Source organism: Metarhizium acridum, assembly GCF_019434415.1.
Source record: "Metarhizium acridum strain ARSEF 324 chromosome Unknown scaffold_72, whole genome shotgun sequence".
Taxonomy (NCBI): domain Eukaryota; kingdom Fungi; phylum Ascomycota; class Sordariomycetes; order Hypocreales; family Clavicipitaceae; genus Metarhizium; species Metarhizium acridum.
In genome coordinates, this window is record NW_027094019.1 from 1,264,733 (window position 1) to 1,284,503 (window position 19,771).

General features: G+C 52.6%; 6 protein-coding genes across 7 annotated transcripts; 2 read left to right on the plus strand and 4 right to left on the minus strand.

Moving 5' to 3' along the window:
- Positions 1 to 2,807: 2,807 nt before the first annotated feature.
- On the minus strand, positions 2,808 to 5,848 carry SSL2 (DNA repair helicase RAD25; the record flags this gene model as incomplete). Its single annotated transcript, XM_066119236.1, has 2 exons — positions 2,808 to 5,177; positions 5,239 to 5,848. 2 exons carry the CDS (start codon positions 5,846 to 5,848, stop codon positions 3,364 to 3,366), a joined length of 2,424 nt encoding a protein of 807 aa, XP_065975873.1. The 3' UTR covers positions 2,808 to 3,363.
- A 330-nt stretch (positions 5,849 to 6,178) lies between these two features.
- Positions 6,179 to 8,433, minus strand: PRE6 (Proteasome subunit alpha type-4). Of its 2 annotated transcripts, XM_066119238.1 has the most exons (5): positions 8,232 to 8,433; positions 8,161 to 8,167; positions 8,053 to 8,105; positions 7,594 to 7,981; positions 6,179 to 7,526 (listed from the first exon to the last, which is right to left on the minus strand). In XM_066119238.1, exons 1-5 carry the CDS (start codon positions 8,260 to 8,262, stop codon positions 7,196 to 7,198), a joined length of 810 nt encoding a protein of 269 aa, XP_065975875.1. In that variant the 5' UTR covers positions 8,263 to 8,433; the 3' UTR covers positions 6,179 to 7,195. The 2 variants fall into 2 exon arrangements, with proteins under 2 accessions (XP_065975875.1, XP_065975874.1); XM_066119237.1 differs by having other exon boundaries at positions 7,101 to 7,526; positions 8,053 to 8,167; positions 8,232 to 8,429.
- Positions 6,191 to 7,100, plus strand: J3458_007169 (uncharacterized protein). The gene is made up of 3 exons (XM_007808765.2): positions 6,191 to 6,417; positions 6,486 to 6,529; positions 6,615 to 7,100. Exons 1-3 carry the CDS (start codon positions 6,413 to 6,415, stop codon positions 6,932 to 6,934), a joined length of 369 nt encoding a protein of 122 aa, XP_007806956.2. The 5' UTR covers positions 6,191 to 6,412; the 3' UTR covers positions 6,935 to 7,100.
- Positions 8,434 to 8,874: 441 nt separating the features above from the next.
- Positions 8,875 to 9,648, minus strand: RCH1 (Sodium bile acid; the record flags this gene model as incomplete). Its single annotated transcript, XM_066119239.1, has 3 exons — positions 8,875 to 8,946; positions 9,029 to 9,413; positions 9,491 to 9,648. 3 exons carry the CDS (start codon positions 9,646 to 9,648, stop codon positions 8,875 to 8,877), a joined length of 615 nt encoding a protein of 204 aa, XP_065975876.1.
- A 1,705-nt stretch (positions 9,649 to 11,353) lies between these two features.
- J3458_007172 (uncharacterized protein) lies at positions 11,354 to 13,207 on the minus strand (the record flags this gene model as incomplete). Its single annotated transcript, XM_007808762.1, has 2 exons — positions 11,354 to 11,464; positions 11,525 to 13,207. The coding sequence occupies 2 exons, from the start codon at positions 13,205 to 13,207 to the stop codon at positions 11,354 to 11,356; spliced, it is 1,794 nt and encodes a 597-aa protein (XP_007806953.1).
- A 1,880-nt stretch (positions 13,208 to 15,087) lies between these two features.
- J3458_007173 (uncharacterized protein) lies at positions 15,088 to 18,869 on the plus strand. Its single transcript, XM_007808761.2, has 2 exons — positions 15,088 to 15,777; positions 15,881 to 18,869. Exons 1-2 carry the CDS (start codon positions 15,299 to 15,301, stop codon positions 16,908 to 16,910), a joined length of 1,509 nt encoding a protein of 502 aa, XP_007806952.2. The 5' UTR covers positions 15,088 to 15,298; the 3' UTR covers positions 16,911 to 18,869.
- Positions 18,870 to 19,771: the final 902 nt, after the last annotated feature.

The following is a 19,771-nucleotide window of genomic DNA, read 5'->3' on the forward strand; positions in this document are numbered from 1 at the left end:
AAAAAAAGATAGTGTTGGGAATCTGAGAAACGACAACGGTTGAGAAAGTAGGCAAGATTGGCAGAAGCACAGGGAATCCGCCAGTTCCTTACTCCGTAATAGTCAATATAAGGAAGAACGAAGCAGTGTTTCCTTGCCAGAACAATTTGGCGAATATCGTTGAGCGTCCGTGCCAGCACGTTGCAGGCGCAAAACCCCCCTGTCCAGGCACAGGCAAGGGACAGAGTTGCGCAAAACAGCATTGACCGAATTAAATCACAGCCCTGCAGGCACGTTGGGCCGAGTGCTGGTACTGAGACTGCAGGAAGCGAGATAAATGCCAGAGGGTGGCGACAAACACGGCGTGCAGGGCAAGCTGCAAGTGGACGAGACGGTCGGTCAGGCAGACGCAAAGGCGCAAAAATCTGGGCTCTTTGTCTAAAAGGTGGTTGCGGATGATAGTCCAGGTAGCGAGTCAAACGAATGGCGCACGTTGGCTTGAGAACGAGCACTTGTATTACCAATTGAAGCGGCGTTTTGAACCTTGACAAAGATTCTAAAATGCCTGAGACCCAGAGGATATAATGGTTCCGATGCGAGAGCGGACGTAACTCGGAAGCAAGGGGAAGGGAAAGGCAGTTGCAGACAAGAGTCGATCGGAAACGGGCCTCACTCGGATGATTGTGAGCTGTGTACGGAGTACCGAGCGTTGCATGCGTGCTCGTAATGCGGCTTGGAGATCTGAATCTAATTCTATTCGACGGTTTGTTGACGTAAACGGTGCTGACGTCGCGTGGTGACACCAAAGCTAGATTCCAGATTCCAGATGGCAGAAACGCAGGGTTTCCGCAACGCACGCGCCCAGGGTTTCAAGGTCAGACGTGGTACGGCTAGTACCGCCGCCTGGCCAGAGGGACCCGAGCGACCAGAGGATACACAACGAGCCGGTGAAGAAAAGGGGAGAGACGAGGCTCTCTCGCAAGGCGTGCGGGAAGGCGGTGAGGCAATAAGGAGTAAGGAAATGAAAGAGAAAAAAATGCGAGAAAGAGAGAGAGAAAACAAGCCACGGAAGAGATAGTCCTCGGGGAGCAAATAATGAAGGCGCAGGCAAAAGGCAAAAGGGCTCTTTCCCGAGTTGGCCCGGCTTCTGGTCCCTCCGTCGCCACATATGGCCACATATGGTCCAGGGTACCGAGTACTCCATACTTGGGAGAAGATGGAAGTTAATGACCAAGGATCCGGTGCTGGGCGCCAGTTCCCCGCTAAGCCAGTCTTGACTTTTGGGGCGTGGCAGTGAAGAGTCGAGGAACGTGGGCTGTGGGCTGTTTATTGGATCGATGGATTACAAATTCATGGGGCAACTCGCAGAACTTGGGGCCACTAATGCCGGCTCTCGACGGCACGTCACTATGCCAAGGAGCAACTCCATCCCTTTGAATCCCTTTGAATGTGTTAAGGTGCCGCCTTTATATTACTCCAGAATACCCTTATCGAGTATTTCTACTTGTACTAGGCCTAATAAAATACTATCAAGTAATATATTAGGGACGATTAAGAGTACTTTTATGATCATAATAAATACCTGAGTGTACATGTACTTACGTAACACTTAATTCTTACTTAAGTATTGAATATTATCCCCGTAAGGGCCCTCGCTGGCACCTTGACACATTCAAAGGGATATATTTGACGCAATCCTGTAGAGACAGCGAATAGGCCAAGCCAGGCCGAGCCAGCTCGTTATTGCTCATTTGCAATGCTGCCTCGGCAGTCCGCACAACATTGAACACAGCCGCAATTCTGTTGCAAAGAATCAATCGATGAAGTTGAACTTGTTTGTTCCACGACTGGAATGGTGTAAGGTACTAGCAGAGCTACCACGTACCTCCTACAAGGTACTAGGTAGTAGGTACTCGGGCGTAGCTGGGTACTTAAGTACCTAGCTGCTCAGTTCGAAGCACCGCTAATACCGTAAACAGACCTAGTACCTGCACTTGAGCAACTGCTTGCGACAAAAAACGTTGAAGATACCGACCAGGTCTCAGCAGCCCATGAGCAACTTGACGCTGGCAAATTGTTCCAGGCAAGAGCTTTCATTTGACCGGCTCCCAGGTCCAGACGCTCCGGGCACGGAGTACTCCGTAGGAGCCTGTCGTTATACAAGACCCGGCAAATGAAATGGTCCACTCTCTCCTAATCCCTGTGTCATTTTTATGTCCATTTCTTTTTTCTTGGCATTAAATCCCTCGCCTCGGACAGAGTAACCCGGCCTCGCACATCCAAAAGCCCATTCGCCTTTGTCCAACCCCTGCACTCCGTGCTCCGTGCTAGCATTCCGCATCTCCCGTACGCAGACGAAACAAACTTGACCCCATCCGACGTTCCGTGGCCCAAAGGAATACTAACATCAATTGATAACGTGCTCTGTCGTGTAACCAACGTCTGCCAGTCGATTGACCTCGGACCAAGCCCAGGATGCGTGCAGCTCCCTGCCTCGGTGGTTCTGCCCAAAATGCCGGCGCCATGCATTGTGCATATGTCTGTGCAGTGCAGGTGCCAAACGGAGCACGCCATCATGATGCGAAACCTGCGCAGCTCGTTCGAGTCCGAAGCTGATCAACTTTGATGGCGCATTCATCGTCCACGGCCATCTCCAAGCTTTGCTCCTCACATGGTCAGCCGTCGTCCAAACCCGCATTTAGCCCATTGAGTAGGACGCATCCCCCAGCTGCCATGTGTCTCTGCGTGCGCATCATGTTGCAGACCAGCCCGCTGGCCTCCTATGAACGATTACAAATGGCAAATACCTAGTACCTACGGTAGGTTGGCTGATGTTCATGGCCACTGGACCTCGTAGTGGAGGCAACTGGTGGTTTTGCATATGATGTCACATCAATCGTACTCATTCATGACCGTGTGGCTCGTTCATTTCGGCCGTCAATCATGGTGCGCTCCACGCGCGTTTGAATTTCCTGCACGCTATTGCCGGTAGCGTACAAATTATCCCCCATGTATTTTTGCCCTCCTATCCTCAAGATCAACCTCAGCACGTACCAAGGCCAACTCAGCCGGTGGCTCACTTGAACGTGTTGACCGTGGCTCAGCTGCGGCACGCCAAGCCAGGAACTTACATCAAAGTCCACGTCTTGAGATTTTAGTAGCCCGTTCCAATATTTTGTGTGATCAATGTTGTCCGTGTACAATAGTCTATGCTCCCAAATGCCACCGCGGTGGCGATTACAACGCCCAATTCCGAATAACCCGAGCTGAAGCCCCAAAACGCCATTACTCCCTCCCATTGTTGCCGAACCACTCACGACCCGTTGGTTTTCCCAAATCAAACAAGGTTCGGCTGTTGAGCCGTTATGCAAGTCCAAGCACAAGTTACTGAGCCGCTGCCCGTCTAGCATTCTCTCGTCCAATCTTCTTGAAAAATGCATTGCTGTCCTTCTTGCCCTTGCCCTTCTTGAGTCCCTGGTTCACTCTCTTGTTCTGCTCGATATACGCCATGTCTTGGCCACCGCTCAGCTCACCTAGCGTGCCCGCAGTCCTGCGCGGGCCCTTCTTCTTCTTGCGCCCCATGCTACCGCTGTGGAAGAGATCGTCCGTGATATCTTCGTCTTCCATAGACTCGTTCTCCACCAGAACCTTTTGCAGCAACTCTCGTCGTTCACCGGCAGTGGCAAATGCCAGCCCAGGTGTCTTTTCGATATTAGCCAGCTGAGTAATCACCTTGAAGGCATAACCCTGATCAACCAGGAAGGCTTGTCGTTTGGATGAAAAGTACATCTCCTGGGTGTCTTTAGAAACTAACGAATAGAAAAAGGCATTGAAGCCTTCGTCATTTCGACGCTTGGCTCGCAAGATACGGCCCAGACGCTGAGCTTCCTGACGTCGAGAGCCGTAGTGAGATGAAATCTGTATGAGACACGTAGCTTCTGGCAGGTCGAGCGAGGTGTCGCCAATTTTTGAAAGGAACAAAGTGTTCACCAGAGGGTTGTGCTGGAAGTTTTCAAGAACTTTCAAGCGCTCGGGTTGTCCAGTACCGCCGTAGATGAACGCCTTGCCAAGCTTTAAAGCATAGGCTTTCAAGGCGTACACATTGTCTGAAAAGACAATAATCTTGTCCCCTCTGGCCTCATGATAATTGATAAGGTATTGGCAGGCCTGGAACTTGCGAGGGTTCATGATGTACAGCAAGTTCTTTTTCCTGGATGGCGCCCTCAAGTATTCGTCGTAAAACTCGGTGGGCATAGGACACCATACTTCCGCACACTGTACCCTCGCGATGTGCCCTTGCTTGGATAATTCCATCCAGTTTGCCTCGAAGAGCTTCGGTCCAATTAAGAAGTTTAAGTCGGAAATCTTGTCATCTTCTCGGAGAAGGGTCGCAGTGAGGCCGAGCTTGGAGTGGGTCTTAATGGAGGACGTGACCTTTCGGAAGATGTTGGCTGGCACAACGTGCACTTCGTCCAAAAGCATTAGACCCCATTCTCGCCCTGTGAGGAACTTCATCATCTTATCGGCGTCGTATGAGCGAGCCCGCGATTGTGTCACCATGGAGTAGGTTGTAACAATGATGCCAGTGCTGCCGGTGAAGACGGATCCTTTCGAGTCCGATGTAAAAGCAACAATGTCGTCTGGATTGATGTTTGACCACTTCAGAAATTCGTTTCTCCATTGTACGACCGACATGGAACTGGTGCAAAGCACAATAACGCCCTTCTTGATAGTACAAGCAGCCGTGATGCCCACGAGCGTTTTACCGGCACCACAAGGCAAGACAATCAACCCACTCTTGGCTCGACCATTGCCAAACATCTTACTGAGACTCTTTTCTTGGTACGGCCGAATTTGGGTGCCGGGCTTCAGGTCAATCTCCAGGTTTGAGTTGACCTCATCTCTACGAAAATCGTACTCCTCTAGCACGGGGTATCCAAGGTTCAGACACTCCTTCTGGACAGTTTCTACGTCCTTGTCAGCAATCTCGAAGGAGTGCGTGACCTCTTGGTCATCGTCGTCGTCTTCGTTGAGGGTGGCCAAGACATCGCCTTCGTTGACGGCCTGCTCGTTCTGCTGTTCAGCACCCTGGGACAACCCATTTGCCTGCTTAACACCAGCAGCGTTCTTGGTACCAGGAATAACCAAACCACCAATCTTGGGAGCGGCCGAGGTAGTAATCTCTTCTGTGCCCTGGACTGCGGAGCGGTCCGATAATAGGATTTTTGAGCAGCATTTGCAGCATCTCTGGGTCTGGACTTTCCACGTAGTACTTGGTATTCTTCAACACAAGCTTCACTTTTCCATAACTCTGTGTGCAACTCGTAATAAATGATCGGATTTCATCAGGGAGAGGCGTCTTCAGGAAACGCTCCAAGGTATTGATGATGTCGGTGGGAGAGAGGCCGACGGAGACGGCGGCGTACAGACTGTGTGTCGTTAGGGCATACTCGTGCATAAAGGTCGGCCGAGAGAGCGGTTCGGCAATGGTGATTAGGAAGTCCTGCGCTTGTTCTGCCAAGGGATTGAAGCTCTCCAGAATGATCCTGCCCTTTTGCGGATCAATCCAAAGCGGGCGGTTCTGGTGATCCTTCTTGAGGTCCAGGTACGAGAAGTCACGGTCACCAAAAATGTGCGGAAGCGGCTCCCGAACGACGTGTCTCTTCTGAAAGCGATCTAGGGAGAAAAAATCGATGTTTTTGTCGATGTCACGCTCGAGAACCTCGTCGACGGGCCCGTCGTCTTCCTGCACGTCATCAGTGCTCTCGAGGCTGCGAGGCGTAGCTGCACCAGGCGTCGACACGCGCGAAGACCTCCCTGCCTTCGACCCGCCCTGCACGGCTGCCTCTGCCTTTCTCTTTGGTGGCATACTTTATGGATTGCTGCGACAGCTCGTGGGAGGAGGCGAGCGTCGGTGAACGGCAAGAGAGAAGTTTGTCGATGGTGAACCAATGTAAGATATAATACGGTGACCCGTGGTTGGTTGTCGGAGGTACGTACCGATGCGCCACCCCAACTCGTTAAGGCAGAAAGAAGCTTCTACTAGGGTCATTCAGTTGTCCGGCTCAGGCTTGCTAAGCTTATGTAGTCGCTCACCCAACCCGACCTGTTCCATCTCGAGAAAATCTCTGACCTGACTCTCCTCAAATAGCCGGTACGTAAATAAATAGAAATACAATATCAATATCTGCCTCTACTCTGACATTTTATCGACACATTTGTAAGAATACACCTCATCAAACTACTGGTGATTTCGGGTATGCATAAGCACCCACTTGTACTCCGTACTTCATAACCATATCCTCCGCCAACGAGCCCCGCGGAAAATAGGTTTATTCAGCAACCATCCCACATCAACCTCCAGTCTCACCAACACACAGCTCAACACGTACTACATACTCCTCCAGAAGCAAGGCTTACACGGCCAATAATCATGTGGTCAGCAGCGCAAGCCGTCACCCCAGTCCAGTCCAGTCCAGTCCAGCCTGTCCACTAACCCCAGCCAGTAAACACATCCTCAACGCCCAAGTCTCGATCCGATCGCCATGCTGTACGTCTCCTTTGCCCGGGCCTGTCTTCCGAGCCGATTTCCTGCAAACTCCAAAAACAAGCCAGCTGACTCATGTAACGCCTAGGCCGTAAATGGTTTGACTGCGCCGAGTGCCACCGCGAGCAAGAAAAACACCCCCTCCTCCAGAGTTTCGAAATGGTCTTCGCCTGTAAGAAGTGCAAGAAGTGCTTCCGCAAAGACACGCAGGAGTTCGAAGAGAGCGATGAGTACTGTCCGCATTGCGATAATCACTTTGTCATCGACGCCAAAACCCCCAAGGCTGCACTCTCTGTGGAGAGCGAAGACGTGAGAGTCAACAACAAGATGCTCAAGGACGAGCGCGTCAGACAAAAGGATTACCGAACCATGTTCGACCCGGATGAGGATGCAGACAGGCTGGGCTAGGCTAGGCTAGCCGGATTGAGAGCTCTTTCATCTTTTACAATGACATTATGTGGGTTTCAAGCGGTGAGCAAAAGTTCCGGCGTTGGTTAGGTTGGGTTATTTCACGTAGATTTTTGTCCATGACAAACCTAGACGATGATGGAGGGCAATTTCATCAGACGGGGCAGATGTTAATACAATGGCGTTGCGTCAACTATAGCAATGCCGCTAGCAGATAGCTCTTTCTTCTACACATGTTTAGATGTCTTGATACGTTTGTCATTATTCAGCAGCAGAATCGTCCTGTCCTCTTGTAAGAATCGCGGCACTGCCTGTTCCAGGTGTCCGTCCCGTCTTCTTCTTGGCAGCCTCCTCCTGCTTCTCCTGCTCAATCTCCTTCACGTAGCCCTCGATCTCGTCAGTCGGCAAGATCTCCATGGTAGCGCCAGGGGTCATGAGAGCAATTTCAATGTTCTTCGCGCCAGTCTGCACCACCTCAAGAAGAGATTTTATCGCCAAGCGAATGGTAGCCTCCCGGTCCATATCATCTTTGTAGTTGCGTTCGAGAAACTCACGAACCGTCTTGCTCGATCGGCCGATGGCATTCGCCTTCCTGTACCAAATGGTGAGTAAAATCATATTCACGTCATAGCATTGTTGCCAGGATTCAGGGGGCGTACCATGCTGAGTAAATACCAGATGGCTCAGTCTGATACAGTCTGGGGACCTTGCTTCCCGGGTCAAAACCAACAACGAGCGTGCTGATGCCGAACGGCCGCACACCACCAGCCTGAGTGTATCGCTGCTGCACCCCCGCCACATACTTGGTAATGTAGTCGATGGTGACGGGATCCTCTACAGACAGACGGTGAGACTGGGCTTCTAACCGAGCCTTGTCAACGAGGATTCGGGCATCGGCGTTCAGGCCGGCAAAGGCCAGGGCAGTGTGGGTGTCCAAGAGCTGAATCTTGGAAGGGGTAATCCGAGTGTCTTGCAGCTTCATGGCTGATCGCTTCTCGCATCCAAGGACAACCACATCCTTTCCTTTGACGCCAACAGCACAGGTTCCTGTTCCGAAAGGTCAGTTATCGCGAAACCTGCAACGAGCGACTCTGGCTCCCGTTGTTATCCCAACGCACCTCGCTTGACAGCTTCACCGGCATATTCGACCTGGAACACGTGTCCGTCCGGACTATTACAGTATTAGATAACAATGATAGCTTGTACAGTTGGTGAGTGATTCGAACCTGAAGACTAGGAACGGAGACGAGGGTTAGCCGAGTTAACAGGTGAGGCCATGGCCGGTGAACAAACATACCAGAGAGAGCTCTGTCGTAACCGGAAGCCATCGTTGCAAGGTCGGGTCAATTGTCGCGTTTTTGCAATATTACTGTGCACCCCGTATTGCAGATGCAAAAAATCGATGCGAGACCGACTAAAGAAGATGTTGTGTTGAGTGCAGTGAGATGTCCACAGCAGTGAGGATGTAGTAGGTTCAGAGGGAGCTTCGTCAGACTGGCAGCCTACCCACGATGCCTGTTGGCGGGCGGAGTGACTAGCTGGAGCTACCCTCATGGTGGTCCGTGGGCGGATTAACACGAATGCCGGCGCCCGATGTACAGTGCTTTTAAAGCCATCTAGATTATCAGACACTGTACGACAAACACAACTCATCCGATATCTTTGAGGTAAGTTTATGAATGCCAAGCCATGATAATGTTTATGGTCCCTGGCGAACAAAAAAATGCTTCTTCCCTGCCACTGTGTGGCTGTTTTTAGCGCATTTACGGAGTCTAATATTATTCTATTCTTTTAATTTCCTCACTACGGAGTACATCATGTGCAGATGTCCGGCAACTTGTGACGTGCAACATGCTATCGCCAATCGTCATTACTTCATAAGAATCATACAAAACCTCACCTTCACAACCGCTGAGATGCCAATGCTCCACATCACTACTCTAACCCTCTTCCTTCGCCTCCCGCCTCATATACCACTTAAAAACATAAACTAGAATCTGCGCCATGAAAACCTGGCAAATGTTAGCACCCTTCCCGCATATACGAACCAGGAGAGATGATCAGAAAGAAGAATAAAAAGGTCCAGCACCATACCTGCTCTATAGTATACAGCAAAACAGGAATCTGAATATAGGCCCTCGTCAAGTCATCCGAAGCATTCCACATCGCCGTCACCAATGGAATGCCCAAGCTCGTCGTCTTGGCCGCGCCACAGAAACACACCGCAATCATCTGCTCCCGCGGAATTTTGCGAATCATAAGAGCGCGACGAAGCATGCGCGGCAGTCGTCCTGCATTTTTAGACTCCGCAAGCAGCGGGTTTATCCATTCCGCCAAGAAAGCAGGCGGCCGCGCGGAGAAGAAGCATATCGCTGTGTAGATGAGGTAAAGCGCTATATTCATAAATATGCTGAACAGAAGGGATGGCTTGGGTATTTTAAATAAAGCGCCGGTTTGGAAAGCTCCCGAGAATGTCGCCCTGGCTTCGGTGTAAGCCATTGCTGCTTGTTTGGATCTGGCGAGACGATGAAGGGGCAAAAAAACGACATAGCTCACCACACCAATAATACGAGACAAAGTCCCGAAATCTTGCCCAGCTTCAAGACATCCAATGCCTTCTTTGTTCCATCCTCCTTCCACCACCGGATCGCCTGTCCAACTACCAGCGGCAACACCACACTCAGACACAGTTGCTTCGCCACGTCGGCATACATGCGCCCCAAAGACGCAGGGTTCGCCGGTGCCCAAGAGGCGAATTACCTCTCCTCGGGGCATGAATCCATAAATTAGAATCGGCGACAGGAACGAGCCAACGACATTGCCCAGGACGACCTCGATAACGGCGGCAGTCTCGTCACCACCCGCCGAGCGTGTCATGACAACGTTGGAGGCGATAGTCGTGGGGATACACGCGGTGGTAAGCATGCCGACGATGACGGAGATGGACGGAGTGCCGCTTTGAAGGGCTCCCGCTGCGAGGGAGACGTGAATAACAGCTGTTTTGCGGGGTCAGCCCAAGATTCCCAGGCAGAATAGATGGAGGGTGTGGCAAGACGAAGATGCCCATACCAAGCACAATACAAGGAATTACGACAAAACTTATCCCCTGGACAAGGACGTGCAGCCTCCAGTTCGTCGCATTGGCCTGCAATTTGGACGGCGGCAACTGCAGTCCACTCGCCAAGAAAATGAAGGCCACGGCACCATATAAAACACTATACTCGGACTTGATGACCCCCCCATGAGCAGCAACACCTACTCGCCACGCCGCAATCAGTTTCTGTCCCCATTCATTTCAACCGGGTGCGAGCTCACCGGGGAAATAATACCCAACAACACACGCCACCCCAAACCCGACCAGCAACCACTGCGCCAAGACAAACCGAACTGCCTTCTTCGCCCACCTCACAGCCTTCCCAGGCTCCCGTATCTGTGATGCCGCCTCGCCGGCGGCGGGACCCCGGTCTACTTCAACCATAATTCATCCTCCGCTGGCAAGGCGGGAGGAAGGGAAGGAAAAGGGTAATAATGTAAGAGACGGGCCATGCGTTAAAGACTGCAAGAGGCACGTCATGCCGATTTATTGGAAAACAATGCCCCCAACTACAACTAGTTTAGCGAGCAACATGGGCTCCGATGTCGTTTGAGAGGCACGGGTTTAAGAGCGGATCTAACCAAGGTGAACATTCCGACTTCCTGTTTGGGAAGACGTTATGCCCGCTGGTTATCATTTCCGTCGCTGTGTTGTTGCCATTCGTGGTCCAGACGCGTGCCAGAAACACAGTCAAGCCCGCAGGGAAAAGTGGTCATAGGACTGCACAAGGTGGTATTTGGACAGCTCTGGACGTCGGTTGTGCGTTTTCCAATACAGCCGCACCGTCGCTGTGCCATTCAGTTGTGACGCCGACGCGGAAGCGGGACAATGACCGTGTCTTCTTGTTTCTTCCCATGCTCAACGTCGGGCTTATGCAAAACGAATGGTATTTGATGTCACATCTTTCAGCGTTCTTTTTTAAAGCTTCCCTGCGCTCAAGATGAGATTTGCAGGCTTGGCTTCCATGGCCAATCAAATTTGTCGACGTATCAAACGTCGTCAATAAACCATGCTAAGGGCCAACTTTGCCATGTGACAACCATTTACAGATATACATATATAAAGATTTTAACATCACCTGTCCCTCTCAGCAGCGCCTTGCTAATATTCGTACATGCTGGTGGTATCAATATTCTACAAACAAACAAATTATATGCAGTTCGCCAACTAAAAAAATCAAATAATCCCCTTCTAATTTATCGGGGGCTGTGCGGCCCCAAAGCTCTTGTCCTCGTTTGGCATTGATAAACCGGGGACGGCGGGCAATGTGCCAGTGGTGATCTCTCCGGTAGCGCTCACGTCAATTATGTCTACAGCCCGGGCCATCAAGCGGTGATAGCAGGAGCCGGCTCCATCGGTAAGGCAGTCCGCGACTCGCCCGCGCCGATAGTACTTGGTGCTGGAGCAATCTCGGGATCCGGTATCTGTATGTCAAGCTAGAACAAGTTGTCAGAAAATAATAGCTGGGGACTCATAACGGCATGTTCCACACTCACAGTCATGTACCCTGTTTGTCGAAGCGGAATCAACTTTGGTGGAATAATGCCCTCCTCGGATGCCATGGTCTTCTCCATCTCTTGATTCCACCTCTCAATCCACTTCTCGAGATTATTCAGCCGTGATTTGGCAGCCGTCAGACCAAAGTCATCCCACAACCAGCCAGTCACGAGTCCAAGGACGCTATCGAGCACGTTCCGAAACGTGAAGGGGTCAAATACAGGTATCAGCTCTCCATTCAGCTTTTCAATGACCCGTCTAAACTCTTGCTCGGAAACACCTGCTGGGTCCAGGATTTCAGGGTATAGGTTGGAAAACGTCGGAGCCAGGTCACCAGCCACAAGCCAATCTCTCTTGACACGAATTATTCGCGTAGTCGCGTATTCGACCGAGTCGAGAGGAACATGCGGGTTCAGATGAGGGAAGCATGGATGCTGAGGCCCCCATTCCTCACCGGCGTCTGGTTGCACATCCTCTCCCATAATTGACGAGTTGGACGAAGAGAGGGCAGATCCAATGCCTTCCCCGGCCGAAATATTAGAGGCCCGATGGTCCATAACATCCGGACCCCGCTCGAGATCCTTGGAGTATGGCCTCCTCGCATCCTCACTCTCTGGCGCCATGGTTGCCTTCTGCTTGCCTTTACTTTTTGCTGAAGGATAAGCAACAGAAGCTTCTTCGATGTGTTGGTCGTGGCCTTGTTCCGCTGTTGCTCCCAAATGCGTTGATGTGCGGTGCACGGAACGTTTTCCCTCATACGATGCTCGAACGGACCGCGGAAGACTAATTCTGTGATCGCTCGTTCCGCCGAGCTCAAGTTGAAAACCCAGGGGCGTAGACTGTGAATACCTCGACCGCCGTTGTTCGGATAAGGTCAGGAGCGGGTAATCGCCAGCACCGGTGGTGACGGGGTCACGTATATCCAGGGATCTGTCGAGCGCAGGGTGCTTCAGAGGCAATGCGGGAAAGGGCGGTGACGACGGTCGACGCTTTTGGGGCGGGGGAAGTCGGGGCGTAGAGTTGGTCGGATTCCAGAGGCGCGCCGCAGGAAGCCGTCGAAGTCGGTGAGCAGGGTCGGTTGTCGCCCTGGTGCGAGGGCGAAACGGGGACTGTATGAGGCTCGACTTGTAAACCTGGCCATGCACGGAGGGTTGCGGCGGGTTCAAGGCTGCCACGGCTGCAGCAGCAGGCTCTGCGGCGTGGTCGAGTGAAGCCAGAGGATAGGCAGGTTGCTGGGAATGAGCCTTTAGGCGACGGTTGGCCGGCTTGTCTCGGGCGGGCGTCTGTGTTGGGGAGGAAGATGGCGGGAATGGGATCGGCGTCGTGAGAGAGTCTGGATCGGCACGGCCGCGAGGACGGCGGTGCTCAGGGCGCTCAGGGGTGATGAGGGAAGGCGCTGGCCTGGAGCCGCTGGTGGTTGCGGCAATGGGAGAAGGTGGTGCTAGCGGTGGTGCTGGCGGTGGTGCTTGGGCTGCGTCTCCACGCACGTCGACGCCCTGGCTGGTTTGGCTGGCTGGGTCCGGGCCCAGCAGTGTCTGGGCGTGAGGCTCGCGAGGCGGATGTGTTGATGCGGCAGAAGTGTCGAGAGGGCCAATTGGGATAGTGGTGTTGGCGGTGGTGTGTTCGTCCGGGAGCTGGGAACGAGGTTTTCGCCGCCAGAACGGCCAGAACACGGGGGACATACGGAGGAGGGAGTATCGACAGCGCTTGAGGCGTGCCAGACGGGCCCCGGGCCACCGCGGCCACTGCTGTTGTCACCGCTGCCACCGCTGCCGCTCCCACTACCGCTGTGGACTCGACCGCTATGGACCGCTCCGCTCAGTGCCACAACAGCGTCAATGCCGCGCGTCGCAGGCTTCAATGTTCTGACTCAGCACTTGAGGCTTCAGGCTTCGGGCCCCGCGCGCCAACGCCAGCATCAGCGCCAAATCTCAGTTCCAAGTCTCAGCGCGAACCTGAGGGCAATGTCATGGAGAGAGTGTGTGTGGTGAGACAATGCGAGGGCGGTTCGAAAGAGAGAAAAAGGCCAGGCCTATAATGGCTCAATATATGCCAGGGCCTGGATGGGATCAGGAATAGTAATGGTTGCATCCACGGGGACAACCAGCATCGAATTGCTCGCTCGACGAACTCGTCCTTCCACTCGCAACGGTCCAGCAGCAAAGAGCACAAGTATGGCCAAGGAAGAGAAGGTTGCCAGTCTAAACAGTGAAAATAAAAAATAAAAATAAAAATAAAAACGCTAGCTAATAGTGGGCGTTGGGTGAGATTTTGAATCATGGGCATTGTCCAGCATTTCAACCACGGCACCCCCTTCCAAGCCCCTAATGGCCCCGTCGCGACGATTTGGCAACATGGCCACCAGTGCAAATTGTTCGGTTCTTTCCCAACAGGGCCTTGACAGTTGGTGACGTGAGTACTATTCAGCTGGTTCAAAATTGAACAAGCTCCGTGACCCGCATGACCTGGGCCAATTGAACAAGGCGAATCCAACAAGGCCAATTTCAGAGGCAAGAAAAAAGACGTCTGTGTACTGAGGCCATCTTGCAAATTGTGGTTCGAGTTTGTTTCTGCTGCCGTCATGACCGGGGTTCCTGGTGCGAGCATGCACGGAGCGGCCCAATGAATGGCAAAAATCGGGAGTACCACTGTACCAATAACTTTGATTTGTGTCCTTGTTTTCTCCTTGTTGTTTTCTCCTCCCTCTCTTGACCCCGTGCTCTGCCTTGGTCTATGCCGGGCGTACAGCGTCCCGGTTTCTGTTTTCAGTTTGACGGTTTGGCGTGCGTCACGACAAGTCTGACGGCGCCAAGCCCCCTTGGTACGGATTGATCCGATCAGACGGGATGAGGGTGTAGGGGGAAAAACGACGCTATAGCCCGGCGTGATGTATTTCATGCACCAACGCCATTAGTCTGAATAAACAGTCATGTTATGAGAGGGGACTGAATGCCCAACTTGATCCACACAAATTATAGGGTAGCAGTTGTACTACCATGAAATATTACTTGCAGATACTCCGTGCAGCTTCAAGATCGCCGACCGGGACGAAGATGCCGTCTCAGAAGTTGCTTGGCAGCTGTCTGCTGGTTCCAGATGCCCTGCTCCCGTCCTAATCCCAAGCCACCTGAGGTTGGGACCAGCAGCACATGCTTTACTGTTGGATTGTCTCGTCGTCGGGCAAAGTGAATTGGCACTTGAGTGTTTGGAGACAACTCCCCGCCATTCCCACGCAAACTCTCGTCTCAAATGTCCAGTACTAGCAGCTCCTCCTTCCGTATAGGTGATGCTGTGGCTTCCTCTGCCATCCCGACGAGTAACGAAAAGGGAAGGGACGACGCATCTACCCCAGATTCTACAACGCTCGGCAGGCCGGCAAGCAGGCGCCGAAGCAGTTAGCGAGCTCGGCTGGCTGTGGCTGGCTGTTGTCAAGCGGAGCACTGGAGCACGGGAGCGCGGCGGGGGCTGGGTCCAGATGTCCAAACGTCCAGATGTCAAGTCCATTTGCCGTTCTGGGACACGCGCCAGTCGACCTTGCCTATTAGGTCGGGTCGGCACTCTACAAGAAATGTTGACTTGACAATTCAAAGACGTCAACCAAGTCAGCCCCGGCGCCGACGCGGGCTGACTGCACAACATCCGTCCGCTCCCTCTCCCTTCGTTCAGCCCTTGGGATAGTTGAGACCTCGTGTCTCTTCCTTTTCGCCCCGGCCCATGTTCCTGCCACCGCCTACTCCCTCCTTTACACGAAGAAGTCAGAGACGAGCGCGACAATGCTCGACGACAATCGGCCGACGTCGCCGGCGCCCAAACGACCCGCAGCCGCTTCCAACGGCAACATCACCACCAAGTCGACAGCGTTGGCCACGGACATCAATGCCAGCAATGTCCCTCCCGGGCAGGCCATCCGCCGTGCCAAGACCATGGACGACGGCCCGTCGTTGCGACAAAAGTCTCATAACGGTCGATCCGAGGCGTCCTTTGACGGCATGTCCCCAGGCCTACCCCGTCGGAGCTCCAACTTCTCCGACTACAGCCTCGGCGAGGCTCGCGATATACTCAACCCCAGAGCCCAAACCAGTCAAGAACTGTCGAGTCCAGAATCGTCATCGCTGGCGCCGCTATCGCTGGCCTTTGCTTTGGTGCCAGCCATCGCGGGGGCCTTGTTTAAAAATGGCCACTCCGTCATCACAGACGTCATGTTGTTGGGCTTGTCGGGTGTGTTCCTTCACTGGTCCGTGACGCAGCCATGGTACGTCATGAGCACAAACCTGGGCCCATTGGTGAACGGCGGGGGTTCATCTGGCTCAACTTGGACGTAACTACAAGTGCTGACTATATTGTTCTCTTGTCAGGGCCTGGTATCATGCAGCGCAACAAGTTCGCATACACCAAGAGGCACCTACCAAAACCGCCGTGGAGGCAGATGACGACGATCGTCATCGCGCTTCTGCCGACGCCACTAGTAAGACTACCAATCTGGACATTGTCCCTGAAGAAGAGGAAACACCAAAGCAAAACGGCCCGACGACGGCAGCACAAAGTAAAAGGGGAAAAGACGGCGGCACAACCCCGCAACAGCAAGCAGCTCTTCGAGAACTATACATGCACGAGCTGCTGGCCCTCTTTTCGTGCTTTCTCTTCCCCCCTCTGAGCGCATATTTACTCCACTACATCAGGGCACAACTCAGCCGACCATCCGAAGGACTCGTCTCAAACTATAACCTCACCATCTTCCTCCTTATTTCTGAGCTGCGGGCCTTTTCGCATGCGCTCAAGCTCGTACAGTCGAGAACTCTTCACCTGCAAAGAATCGTTCACGGGAACCCTTTTCCCTCGCCTACCCAGACAGGCGCACAGATCCAAGACATGATTGAGCGACTCAGCAGACTGGAGGCGCGATCCCTGGCCGACGAATTTGTTCGACAGCAGAGCGGCGGACTCGACCCCGTGCAGGCAGAAGAAAAGGCCAGTATGGTGCGGGATGTGCGCAACGCCATCCAACCGGAACTCGACGCGCTCAACCGAGCAGTCCGTAGATATGAAAAGAAGGCACCCATGCTTCAGTACCAGACGGATTCTCGATTCCAGGCGCTCGATTCACGAATGGACGATGCAATTGCCCTTGCCGCAGTGGCAGCCAAGAACAGCAGCTCCAAGAGTGTCCTGGCCCGAACAGTCGATTGGCTTGTTGCCATCGTCCTGTTCCCCTTTAACGCCATTCTCCAAGTCATCACACTACCACTCCGCGCTCTCATCGCTCTAATTAATCTTAACAAAAAGGCTCCCACTGCCGGGAAACCAGGCCGCACGCCGAGGAGCGCCAAACAGTTGCCACCCAGATATAACGGGGACAGAGTACCGCCTCGTGTTATGAAGAGATGAAAAGTGCTCACTTTCATTCACCCATTGGGCCTGGCCTAAAGGGCCTAAATGACATGGCATATTGCCCGCCTACACACATGATCAGGGTTTCTAGCGTGTTGCTTTTCCCTTTTTCCCTTTCTTCTTTCTTTGTGACTTTCTGTTTTATTGGCGAATTATATTATCCCCGCAGACCACTGTGTACATGCGACATTGTTGGGAGAGCAAATCATGATACCACCGGAAACGATATCGGAGTGACGGAGTGACGGAGTGTTTTACTTCAGGGAGAATGAGGAAATTTTTCAACGTCTTACGTCGTACTGACGACTTGGCGCCAAAGCGTTATAAACAAGAAATACACCTTCTAATTCGTCGTCTTCATCAGTAATCTCGCGTGTCTTCTCCAAGGCTAAGACATTCCGAGAATCGGCCCATTCAAATGAATGATAAAAATGTAATTATGCTGATTGCCCAACCCCTCGTGACCTATGTCAGTGACTTGCTAATGACTCAGAAGGGTCACTGAAATTGCCCCGCTGGTTGAAGAAAGCTACCCTGAGAAGCACAGGCTGTGGTTCTTGTGATAATGTGGCGTATTTGGGGCCCCTGCATTTCGTCGCCTGCATAATAATTTGTGATGCTAGGATACGTACGGAGCATGCCCATTATCGACGTATACTGCGTACTTGGCCCCGGGCCAAAAAAAAAAGCCATATTTTGCCTGAGACCACGGCGTATATGCTGCACACTTAGTCGCCGAGACTCGCCACGTCTTTTGTGACATATCGTAGCTACGTTGTCCGTATAATATGCCAAGTATACGCATTGTATGGAGCACCGGCATATGCAGAGTTCTCTTCTGTGTTCTGTTCTAGACTTGCATTATCACGGTGTCGATCCGAGCCAACCTGGTCCTTCGCTGAAGACCACCACTTGCCCGACAATTGAACGCCTGCCGTGATCACAGGCTTGATCCTTTGTGCAATGACGCACGTGGAGCTCGTGCAGCCGGCCACGAACAACGACGCCCAGGTTGACGACAATATGGAGTCATTTTTTTTTTCCCTTCAAGAAGAAAAATTAGGATAAGAAACACGTCAACGATCGTGACAGCTGCCCGAGACACGCATTGCATATTGCTAGAAAAGGTGGCCTTGCGATTTGCCTGGCTGGCGTCCAAGGTAGAGTCGAGTGCGGGCGCACGAGTATTGAACGCACTGCGATGTGCTAACCAGATGAGGTTCGGGCACCAAGGATCCTCATAATTTCTCTTTCCTCGCGGAGGGGGTTTGAAGTTCGGATAGAAATTCCTCTCGGCAAGCTCTGTGCCCCCTGGGTCCCAAATGACTTGGACAGCTCGCATGACGAAGGGCTTGGGATGGTGCTGGGTAGCTACCTAGGTACTCAAGCACAGGTGGGCGATGTCAAACCACATTGGCTGGCAACAAAAGTTCACTCTAATGGAACCTCCCGGCGGGCTGGAAATTATTGCCAGCCTCAATCGGGGTATTCGGGACGCTGACAACGGTTGTGTGCCTTCTTCGAGTCACTCCGAGTTCTCAGTATGGAGCAGGTAGCTCAAACTCTATCATGCGGTTTGTAACACAGTCGTAGCCTAGAGCATGGCACTGAAATCATTAGCTGCTGGGGCACATCTATACCGCATCACTTGATTGCTTGTGCGGCCAAGAGTTGTTTTCGTGCGTATGACAAAAGCACACATGCACGACAACCCGTCAGCGAAATACTCCGTACAGACGACGATAATAGCGATTCGAGGTACACAGCCACGGCGAGGCCGATGCGACATCTCTCGGATCAAAACCTCGTAGGTTCAGGTATCCCGTATTGTGCAAGACTATATGCGTTGGCCGTAAGTTACCATGCCGTCGACCACCATCGTCGATCGCGACGAGTCGAGCTGAAGGACATCTAGCGTGGGATCGTCTCGTAGCGCGTTCTCAAGTGGGTCATTTTAATTTAACAACGCGTTGCCGTTGATAGGTGTTCCGTAGAGAAGCCACCAACAGCGTCCTGAGCCTGGTTGCGCGGGACTTCCGGGTTGTCAAGCGCATCCATGAAGTCAATTCGATCGGGAAGCCGGACGGGGGACCAGGAGTCGTATCTCGGATGGTTCTATGAGCAGGGATGTGGCATGCGAGCCGTGGCCTGTCGCCATCTCTCAATGGGAACGGATGGCACATGGAGCACTACGGAGCCAAGAGAGTGCTATTCCTATCCCACAAAGCCTGAAAGTCCCTCTTTAATTTCGCGGACGTGGAAATTTTCCTGTTTCTCCAATGCAAAGCGCCGGAGTTGGACAGGCGGACGCCTTCACCTGTGTAATACTCCGTACGTCAGCCCCAAAACTGCCCGGGCAGGTGCCGTCTTGCTTACGGGGCGGCGGTGTGCATGCTTAATGTGTCGTCAAATTTCGAGCAAGTCTTGTCGCGTGCGGAGTACAAATCTGGCAAAGGCGCAAGCAGCGACTCCTCTATTAGCACTCGATAATTGCATTGCAAAGAGCATGGACTGAGCGGCACGGGGTGCAGATGTAGCTAACTAGTAAGTATCTGTTGTAAGTGGAGAGCTGCTTTGGATCGTACGAACCATTCTGCTAGTTGCCAGCGTTATCTCACGGAGCCGTCCATATCAATTTCTATTAGTTCCTTCTTCTTCTTCATTTCTTCTTCTTCTCCTTTACTTGGTTGAGGTATGTCTGTTGCCACTCAGGCCCCAAGTTCATAGAGAGCTAACCGCAACAAACCACTGGCGAGCAGCTGAGGCCAGGCTGTTGGTTCGGGAACTGCAAAAGCTTCAGCTGGTGAAAAATTAAGGAGGACACTGCCGTGAGTAGACAGACCGTGATCTGGCCAGAG